The sequence below is a fragment of the Micropterus dolomieu genome, unplaced genomic scaffold (assembly GCF_021292245.1).
Source record: "Micropterus dolomieu isolate WLL.071019.BEF.003 ecotype Adirondacks unplaced genomic scaffold, ASM2129224v1 contig_8220, whole genome shotgun sequence".
Lineage (NCBI taxonomy): Eukaryota > Metazoa > Chordata > Actinopteri > Centrarchiformes > Centrarchidae > Micropterus > Micropterus dolomieu.
Genome location: NW_025737206.1, coordinates 1 through 10877, shown reverse-complemented (window position 1 = coordinate 10877; position 10877 = coordinate 1). Strand labels below are relative to the sequence as shown.

General features: G+C 47.1%; 1 protein-coding gene across 1 annotated transcript; it reads right to left on the bottom strand.

The window, feature by feature from the left end:
• Positions 1-467: 467 nt before the first annotated feature.
• On the bottom strand, positions 468-8378 carry dact1 (dishevelled-binding antagonist of beta-catenin 1; the record flags this gene model as incomplete). The annotated part of the gene is made up of 3 exons (XM_046041637.1): positions 468-5219; positions 7905-8018; positions 8225-8378. Coding segments are annotated over 3 exons (2412 nt in total), but the record flags the coding sequence as incomplete, so codon positions are not given.
• Between the last annotated feature and the right edge of the window lie 2499 nt (positions 8379-10877).

Sequence of the window (10877 nt, the reverse complement as noted above, 5' to 3'; positions counted from 1 at the left end):
CCTGAGACACAATGAGACAAAACAAGACACAGGACGCAACGAGAGACAGAGACACAGCGAGGCCTGAGACACAATGAGACAAAACAAGACACAGGACAACGCCTGGTTTTGTTCATACTGAATAGGCTCTGTTGTGCAGATGAGACAGGCTGTGTAAATAAAGGATTAAATAAAAACATGGCAAACATCCGCCTGTTAGCGTCAGCACTGAGATCGTGTCACCACGCTGGTTTACCTGCTGCAGTGAGTCTGTAAAATGTGCAGATAAAAAGATTTCCCGGTCAGGAGTGTGCCAAGCAGCTTAACACACAAACACAGTGTGGACATCTTGTGATCGGGCTGAGCGGCAGGGAGACGGCTTATTAGGCGATGCCAACTGGGACAAAACCCTCACAGCTCCAGGCCGTCAGGATTCGGGATTTGAGGTCAGAGGACACAGAAGAACCCAGAACAATGAAACACAAATGTTAAAGTCCACATTTAATGAAGCATAAAAAGGTTAAGCACCAGTCTTGGCATACACAGACATTATATACACACACACATCAGAAACAGTTTACAGTTGCATTTATGATTATTTACAGGAGTAAAAGTGGCACCGTCGGATCAGAGTGATGCAGAAACCCTGGAGGAGTCACGTTTTACGTCTGGTTGAAGGTTTTTGGCTGTTACACACTTACACTGAAGTTTAAAATAAAAACCAGAAAAAATCACAGAGTCATCAGAAACTCAAAATAGAGCAAAGACAGCATGTGACCGCGGAAAAGAAGCCTGCTGAGGCTTTTTAAGGCTTTGAGGGAGCTATTTATATCTGGAACGTGTCAGATCCAGAATAGATTAATACAATCAGTTAAAACAGATTCCTGCAAACTCCAACAAAGTCTTGAGCTGGTCACCGTGTATCTCCAAGGCATCCATTTTGTTTCAAATCTAAGAAAACCATCTGGATGATTCAGCTGAATTTGTATAATTTTACTGAACTGAAAGCAGGAAAATCACCAAAACTCACGTACAGTCACAATAAAAACCTCTAAAAACCGTCTAGTTTGCACCCAAACACCTAAATACTGTGTAAGTAGGTTATAATGGCAACAATGGTGGAAGTGTTCAGAAAGACAAATCAGACTTTGTGTATAAATGTTTCCTAAACTGCAGCGGATCCACCTCGACCCGCTGTCAGGCAGTACCGTGTGTGTATCCAATATGTACCAAGCAAATATATTAGGTTTTAAATAGCTTTCATCAAAAAATAGCAACTTCAATCAGGACCGTCGAATAAAAAGAGAAGCATTTACAGATGTTTGGCGTGCCGTGTCGGTGCGCTACAACGAAGGGCAAAGTTCATGTGACAATAAATACAAAACATGGCTACATACAAATAACAAACGAACAGGGTTACAGCGTCCGTCCTGTCCACTGACAGCTTGTCTCAAAGTGCAGGAAATAAGGAGATTACTGCAGCAAGATGACAACCTAAACCCTCAACCCAACATATAAAGAACCTTCTGGACAACCTTCTGAAGAACCCTCTGGAGATATCTGAGGAACCACCTGAAGAACTTTCCAAACAACTCTCTAAAGAACCTGACTGAAGCCCTACTTCTACCAAAGAACACGGTCCAATAGGGACACTAAAGGCATCAGTTTGCTTCAAACTAAACCCCCTTCCAGGTTCCTACATCATGCCCACTGTGTGCAGTCGGTCAACTATTTCTGTCACTGAACAACTGAGGTCAACACCATGAAAGTCTCTAAGGAGAGACTGTCTGAAATTCCGCTCCCCATTTGTACAATACATGGCCTCAAGTTGTTGGAGAGAGATCTGGGAGGCAGCCTGTAACGCCAGGCCTTTCTCTCCGCCTTCAAGTGGGGACCCTCGCAACATGTAGCAACTGCAGACGTGGACGCACTACACGTCGTACCAACTACTTAGTCTGAAGCAGACAGAGACCTTGGTTTCTCCTCTCAGGTCTTACTAACAGCCAGGTTTAAGTTGACTGAGGCACTTGTTGGGGCAGAAAAGAGAAAGGGAAGTAAAGGCAACATGTTCCAATATGAGGGAGTAAATACGACTCTGATTTGACGCACGAGGTGCCCTCCAGCGTCCGTACGAAACGCCTTTTTGAGATGTGGTTAACGCTGTGAAATGGTCGCAGTTTGTTTAGGTTGAGGCACCAAACTTGGATATGTAACTTCACGTGACGCGGATCAGTTCCATTAAAGGACCGGGCGTCTCGTTCGGACGCTGAAGGGCACCTTGTGCGTCAAATAGTCGACGCCCTGGCAATGAGAACAGTCTGGTGAAGGAGCTCAGTTTGATTGGCTTTTGTCCTGAACGCAGAAAGTTGGAGGCTTATTTCATTGGCTGCTTGTAAAGACCAGAAACTTGCACAGAGATAAAATTTGCTCCATGTGGACAACCACTGAGTTATGTCATTAAAGTGTGCACACTTGTTTACTGTTGGGCAGCCGTGTTGATTTGTTTAAAATCCTGACCTGGGATTAAAGATAGCAACGTATGAGTTCTCGCCTTCAGATGTTTGGTGGAGTCCATGTGAACAGCCCAGTGCTGTGTATGCAGTGTGGCTTTCTTACAAGCTATTAAACCACTTTTAAGTTGTGTCCTCAAAACCCCACAGAATCCACAGGATGGTAAATTTAGATACAGGAAGTTGATAATATGGTTGCTAATCAACATCTGAGCACTGTTACAAGGTTACTGACCACGAAGGTGTACACTTGTTCCCTTTTTGTGTTTGAAGAACCTAAAGAGTAGGACAGGATATGATGAAATGGTAAAAAACCCATTTGTTTTCTCGTCGGGGATCAGCCAGGAAAAATGTCACACATGCTTTTACAAAGATGGTTTGGCTTTGCTGTCAGGCTAAAGAGGCTTGGCGTTGGTTTAAATGTTCGTGTAGAAAAGTGTTTTGTACCCTGCAGCTTCCGTTCTACTGTCTGCTTTTCCATTAGGTGGTTGGGTTCGGTTCAGGTACACTAGAAGTGCACGGGTAAGGCACCCTCACTGATATGGCTCTGGTCCGGGCGCGGCCAAGACATTTGCCCGCCTCCCGCTCACACGGTGGTCATGAGTTTGAGAGAACCAGACCTGAACCTGAGGATCTTCTTCTTCAGGTTGTGAGAGGCCTTGATCTTGACGAAGGCCTTCGTCTGAGCTGGAGTCATTTCCTGCCCCTGGCTCCACCCCCTGTCCATTCCACCTGTCCCGCCCCCAGCCCCGCCTCCTCCACTCTCCTCAGTATCACTCGTGGTGGTGCTCTCCTCCACATACTCCTCCTCACTGGACTCACTGTCTCCAAAGCAGTTTGTGGTGTAGTTGGACCTCTCGTCCTCACTGGTGTCCACGATGGTGGAGTGAAAGAGCGAGGCACACTCGGCTGAATACTCCGAGTCACTTCCTGCCACGTAGGAATAAGGGCTGCTCAGCTGCCCGTCAGCCGGGAGGCCCAGGTTGGCTGTACAGTGGCTCAGCAGCTCCTTCCTCTGACGCCGCTGAGCGCGCCTGAACGCCTCATCGTACGGTACCTCCATGATCGCACGTAACCGGCGGTAATCATTTCGTTTGTACTTTGGCTTGGCGACAACCACGACCTGGTCACGTCCGTGGTGATGGTGGTGGTGATGATGATGGTGGTGGCCATGATGGTGGTGGCTACCACTGCAGTGGGGGTGGTTTCCATGGTGGTGGTGCCTGGACGCACCTGACCGCACACTGCTTAGTGTTGGTGTGGCGTGTTTGTCCAGAACTTGGCCTTCTGGGATGGATGCAGGGAGGCTTTTGATTCTGGAGGAGGACACGCCATGCGCGCTGCCACCACCCGCCGCTCTCTTGGAGACTTTAATGTGGATGGAGCCTCCATCTTCCAGTAGTCGAGACTTTTTAGAACTGGACCTGTGGTGGGATTTATCGCCTCTTCTCTCTGACAGAGGCTCATTGTGTTCGGGGGCCCGACTCATCTTCGTCATCGTGCCGGTGGCCTTCACCTTGACGGTCTTGACGGTCTTGCTGCCACCCTTGCGGGGTTTGACGTTCTGCCGCTGGGCAGGGATGTACTTGGCATTAACCATGTGACTCCCCGCTCCTTCTGCTGCTTCGTCCTGACTCAGGGAGGAAGACCCTAGACTGGCTGTCTCCAGCACTGACGCATCCCCCTGATCTGTCTGGCCAGTTTGGAGCGGCTTAGGGCTGCTAGCTGGGAGTGTGTGTACAGTTGGTGGTGATTTGAGGTGCAGTTCCTGGTCTGGAGGGTAACATGGCTGATTGGTCTCTTTGGGGGAAGAGTTAGCTTTGGGACTGTCCAGCTCCCTGAAGTCTTTAGACAGAGCAGCTGTGGACCTTTTTGCGTTCTTTATCAGCAGACTGTTAGTGCCTGTGTTAATATCCTTGTTAGTGAGAGAAGAGCCATTTTGGATGCCATTACAAAGAGGAGAGCTGGTCTGGTTTTGTGCCAAATCACTGCTGTTGATCTTGAAGCCATTCTGCATTGTGTCAACACTGCGATCAGGGAAAACATTTTGGGTCTCCTGGTCCTCAGATTTACTTTCCACAGACCACTGCCTCTGAGGAGACGAGGTGGCGGCACCTTCTGCTAAAGCTCCTCCAGCTGGCCAGGTGGGTTTGAGTTCAGACCCCCTCAGAGTCCCAAAACCCGGCCCAGACACTTGCCTTACACAGAGACTGGCCTGCCTCAGGATGCTCTTTGACGGGTCGGTGCTGATGCTGGTCCTGGGTCTGCTGGTCCTGACGGGCAGGGCCCTCCGCTGCAGCAGACTGTAGATGTAGTGGTCCAGGCGCTTAAGGGAGGGAGTTTGGGAGGAAGAGGGAACCGGCCAAGAGGAGCTCTGAGGTACAAGAGGAGTTGAAAGGGAGGAAGATTCTAGTCTGAGTCCTTCGACACCAGCCTCAGCGCTTTTAAGAAGCCCGTCGTCTCTGCTGTGACCCAACATATGCAGGAAGACGGGGCTCTGGACAGCCACGGCGTGCAGCGGGCTGGGGTAGCGGTAAACGTCGCTGCCGTTTCGGGCCACCAGGTCAACATGGTACTTAGAGGCCAGGTCACAGGAGTCCACCGAGGAGACGGGGTCCAGGGTGGGCGGGTGAGGAGCAGAGAGCGAGCGGCGCACTGTACCAGAGCAAGACGAGTCATCACAAAGTCCTCCAACCAAACCGTCACACTCCAAACAGCCGGCCAGCTCGTCTGAAGGGAGAGAGAGAAAGAATGTCACGTTAGGAAACCGAGCCGAGCAGATTCAGGAGAGTCTTCGGATGACTTATTCCTGACAGAGACTGTGTACAGGGCTGCTGTAAACCACACTGCTAAACATTTCACAGTTTCAAACATAAACAGGCTAAATGGATCTAAGTTTACTTTGTGTTGCAGTGTTTCCTAATGTAAACAGCTGACAGGAAGTTAACTCTGACCAGAACAGTTTCCTGGCAGTGCAGTTCTGATGAAACGGTCTGTTGAATGTGGTAATGACTGTTTGGATCGGCTGTGGATGGAGCGTACAAGCATTAGTAAGTGGAAAATTCTTTCCTGTGGAGACAGTGTGCTGTAAAATGTTAACTCTTCGTGTTCACCACTGCTCCTGGATATGAAATGAAAAGTATTTTTATGTGAGAACTGAACTGAAAACCCATTCAGAGAGAGAGCGGGGAGGTGTGGGGGATGGGGGTGTAGTATTACACTGTGGGGGCTGCTCAGGATTACAGGCACCATTTATTCCCTATTTAGTTGAATTTGTTTTTGGCTCACGTTTGCAAATGTCAGCTAAGTGAGCAGTTCAGATCAGTGTGTCAGGGCTACCAGCCGGCCATGAGAGGCTAACAAGGCACAAAGCTAATGTAGCAATAGCAAAGGGAAGCTAACGGTCATCCAGCAGCAGCTAATAATGAAATTCGTTCACGAATATCTTCCTAAGTGTTGTTCTTCAGAAAGTTCCTAAGAAAAGTCTGATTCATGATGTGTTGCAGAACTGTTTGCAGCTGTGATCTAGAATGATGAATCCCTCTGTCTTAATAAATAACAAGCGTGTGCCTGTTTTCCTATTAGCATTAACTACCCGTTAATCCCCTTAAAAGGGCATGAGACGGCAGGGCCGTGTGCACACAGAAACACAGAGAGAGAAATGCCGAAGTTGTGAAGACTTCAGCAGAGCCCTCGACTCCAAAAGGAAGAAAAACTTCAGTAGTCGGAAGTAGACGTGCAACTGCAAGAAGTAAGCAGCATCATGTTCAGCAGCGTCAGCAGTGGATTTAAAGCAGCAAACAAAACCGATGCATGGAATGGAATTACTCATGAAAATGGGCCAAGCACTTCACAGACTCAACACTGACCCCATCTCTGAGACACTTGGAGAAATTAATGAAATTGTTTGAACAAAAATAAAGCCGTGCACCGAAACCTGTGTGAATGGCTCATTTATATCTTGAGGTTGATTGTTAACTATAAATAATTGTTTCTTTCTGCAATTGGTATTTCCTTCTGCTATTTCCTGTTGTCCCCACCCCCCATCCGCGTTCTCTTGCAGGTGTTGTCCTCTCTCTGAGCTGTCTGTTTATGTGGTGTTTCTATTTCCCATCCCCATGTCTGGCCCGGTGACAAATTTCAATAAATAATAAAACAGACAAAGGAGTATATTAATACTCTCTTGTTAAAGTAAAATCTGTCTGGCACAACATGGTATCCAGCTCCTCATACTCTATACCAGGCTGCCAAACAAATACACTATAAATAATCACTATTCAGCGCCTTGTGCTCCACTGGGAGCGAAGAGCACTAAACTTAGAACAAAATAAATCACACACTAAAAGAGAGATTATGTATAAAGCCTTAATTTACAAACTAGCAATTAACTGCTCTCGAACTTGCACAGCAACTCTGTCGTGTATTTATTAAAAAAACATATAATTCTGTGTAAAAGAATGAAACTAATTACTTACAAAATTATAAATAAGAGAAATATTTTAATTTAAATTCGAATGGAAGAAAACGGAATAACTTGTTATTTTTCACAAACATGTCAGTTCTCAGCTGTGCATAGATTCTGTTCTATACAAATAAGAAAACATTGGTGAATGCCAGTGGGTTTTTAAGAACAGCTGGTGAATGAGGCCCAGTGTGAACACCAGGTTCTGTCCCAGAAGTAAAATCACCTTATTGAGAATCACATTGAAATGACACACCAGAAGTAGCCTGCTGGTTTAAGGGGCAACCACGAACCGCAATGTCAACGGCTTTTTTTATGCAAATGAATTATTTAACTTTGTTTGAGTCTTTAGGTTTCAACTCCTAACATCAAATCTGCAGCAGAAGCCGAGCTGATGCCAAACTTCAGCCCTTAGTGGGGGGGTGGGGCCCGTCCCCAGACACAGTCCTGGACAGGTACTCTGACAGCTCATAGCACAGCTGTAACAAATAAAATTAATGATGTGTCGGAGTACCGAGCACCACCGCCATCATTAACCCTCAGGGTCGTGGGCGTGTTCATGCTTCTTATCAGATGATCCAAGACAGATGTGCAGTGTTACTGCCGACAGAGCCCCAGACTCTGCAGCCGTTCACCATCAGCTGCTTTAAGAAACCTTCCTGCAGAGATGGGAAGCTGTCGGGTTTCAGGACGAGCAGGTCAAAGGTCAAACAGTGAGCGGACCAATCAGAGCAGGCTGTGGGGTGACTGATCCTCCTCTCAGCCTCCAAGAGGACGTCCTCAGTGTTACTTCTCTGAGTGTGTTTACACAGCAAAGTGACCAAAAGGAGCAGAGCGACCTCATGTGACATCAAACAGCAGAGGTGAGGAGGAGGAGGAGGAGCAGTTTCCTGTTTGTCCTCCTTCTCTGACCTAATCAACAATTGGACAGATGGGTTCTGTTGGTTCTGTACCTGCAGTCAGGAGGCGTCCGTCAGCATCAGCCATCGAACAGAAACACTCACTGAAGACCGAGTTAGACGAGTTAGAGAGAGAGCCGGACGCCCCGTCACTCAACTCATAGAAACCTGAGAGAGAGACAGGTAGGAAGAGAGAGAGAGACAGGTAGGAAGAGAGACATACATTCAGCAAAGATCTGTCTGTATGCAGACGACACAGTTCTCTACCTCACTGCTTCAGCTGGAGTCTGGATGCTGTATTTGCTATAATACTCATAATTAATCACAAATTAAGTGTTAATTATATTCACTTGTGATTTAGGGATTTCCGGTACCTGAGCTGGGTCGGCTGTCAGTCTCCAGCTGGTCATTTGACTCCTCGGTGTCCAATCGCAGGTCACTAATCTGTCGGTCCAGCTCCTGCAGCTGACTGATGAGACCGGCATCCCTCCTCCTCAGACAGTTCTGGTGGACACACAGAAAGCAGGACTTTATATTTCATATTCCAGAACAAACATTTGACAGTCCAGATCCCAGAGGGGACCATATACAGAACAATCAGAGAGGGAAACACAAAGCGGATCTTTTTACAGAACAAAAAAGTGTTTGACATGAACAGATGATTTAAAAGCAGCAAAAGAACCAGCAGATCTTCAGACCTCAAAACCTCGGACCTGCTGACAGCCAGTTTACAGCCGAATAACAGAGACCAGATCAGCTTATTCCAGTCTTGGTGTCCAGGAACTGGACTGGGACTAAAGGAGCTGGAGGTGACGCTACTCTGACCCTCATGTGGGAACCCCCAGAATCCAGCAGAATCCAGCAAGCTGACAGCAGCAGTGGTCAGCTTGGGAAACCTCGTTCTGCAGTGAGGTTCCCAAACGTCCTGAGAGCTTTATGTGGGTTTCATGGTACATAGTGAGCCTGATGATGGCTGATCTACAAGTCCAGTCTTTGTTGCCCACAGGTGTGCGTTCTGATATTGATGGTGTTCCACAGGGATCAGTCCTGGGACCTGCTGGATTCTGGGGGTTCAAGGAAAGGCTAACAAACCAGTGCTAACATAAAAAGCAAAGCACATGAAAGACGAAACGCCGACCCCGATAAAGAGTCCGAGAGGTGACAGCTCACATTTTAACATCCCTGAAGCAACAAGACGGATAAGCTAAGCTAAGCTGCTGTCAGACCTGAGAAATTTCAGACAGCAGAGCTTCAGCTGAAGCTCAGACCTGACTTCAGAGATTAGTGAATTAGGTTGAGTTGGCTTTAAATTCCTTGTTATCTTTATCTTTTAATAAAAGTAATTTTATGCCCTCAGTGTCAGAAAAAGTATTGAATATGGATATTCTTCAAGGTAGCAGACGACACAGCTGGAGCTGCCAGCTAAAGCTGCAGAGCTGCTGCAGGAAGTTCTGATAATTGGACCTGGACATGATCCCAAACAGACCCGGACCCTCCTCGCACCCCCCCCCGATTGACCACAAAGTCAGTCTCTCAACATCTGCTCTGAGCTGGAGATGAGTATCTGACACCAAAGGTCAGAGGTCATGGGACCCACAACAGCTGGAGCTAATAATCCTGAAAGCCCACGCTGATGATGATGAAGACGATGTTTCATCAGCTTCATCATCACTCAGAAACTTCATCTCCTGCTGTTCAGCAGATGTTAGAGCAAAAACGCTCTGATCTCAGATCTGCTGCTGATTCAGGTTTTAGTCCTGGTTCCACTTCGTTTCTGTAGAAGCAGCCTGAGAGACAATCAGCGTCACGAGTCAGACGTCAAAGACGAGAGAGCGACGGACTGAAAACCCTGCAGAGAGACCGAACGCTCAGCTGCAGCTCAGGAAGCTCCATGTTTGGAAACCCAGCAGAGAGAGACGTTGTCCCAGCCGACGTTCAGGTTATCACAGACTGACATTTCTACTAAAACTGAGGAACCATCAACACAAAAAGACCGACTGAACAGACAATATGTAAATATGTACACAGGATATTTCAACAGAGCTGCATTCAACGATTATTTCTATTGCTGATTCATCTGTTGCTTTTTCCAATAACTGATAAAAGTTTATAAAATTTAAAAAAAGATATTCAGTTTAATGTGATATCAAACAGATGATAAATGGAGTTTTAAGATTAATTTGTTGGCAATTCATATTCTGCAGACTGACCAATCAATGAACCAATACTGCCATCAGCAATCTATCCCAGCAGAACAGTGACCATCGCACAAAATGTAAATGATCATGTGACTTTAGTCCTGCACTCAAATTACTTCATTACTTTCAAGGAAAGGCTGAATGAGGTACTTGTACACAGTTTGTGTATTACCTAAAGTAGTTTGGAGAAATACAGAAACGAAGCTGAGCTCAGCAGCTAAACAAGAACCCAGAAGCCAAACGTGAGCGTCATTGTTTCCACCTGTCAGCACGAACATGCCGCCCCGGAGTTTAATACCAGAACGGGGTCAGCAGCGTTTTCACACTTCAGCGTTTCAGTCTGGACGGAAGGAGACGCAGCAGAAGGTCTAAGGTTTAAAAGGAAAAAGTAGTACTGTAGATAGAGACTCAGAGGACAGGTAGAGACAGAGGACAGGTAGAGACAGAGAACAGGCAGAAACAGAGGACAGGCAGAAACAGAGGACAGGCAGAGACAGAGAACAGGCAGAAACAGAGGACAGGTAGAGACAGAGAACAGGCAGAAACAGAGGACAGGTAGAGACTCAGAGGACAGGTAGAGACAGAGAACAGGCAGAAACAGAGGACAGGCAGAGACAGAGAACAGGCAGAAACAGAGGACAGGTAGAGACAGAGAACAGGCAGAAACAGAGGACAGGTAGAGACTCAGAGGACAGGTAGAGACAGAGAACAGGCAGAAACAGAGGACAGGTAGAGACAGAGAACAGGCAGAAACAGAGGACAGGCAGAGACTCAGAGGACAGGTAGAGACAGAGAACAGGCAGAAACAGAGGACAGGTAGAGACAGAGA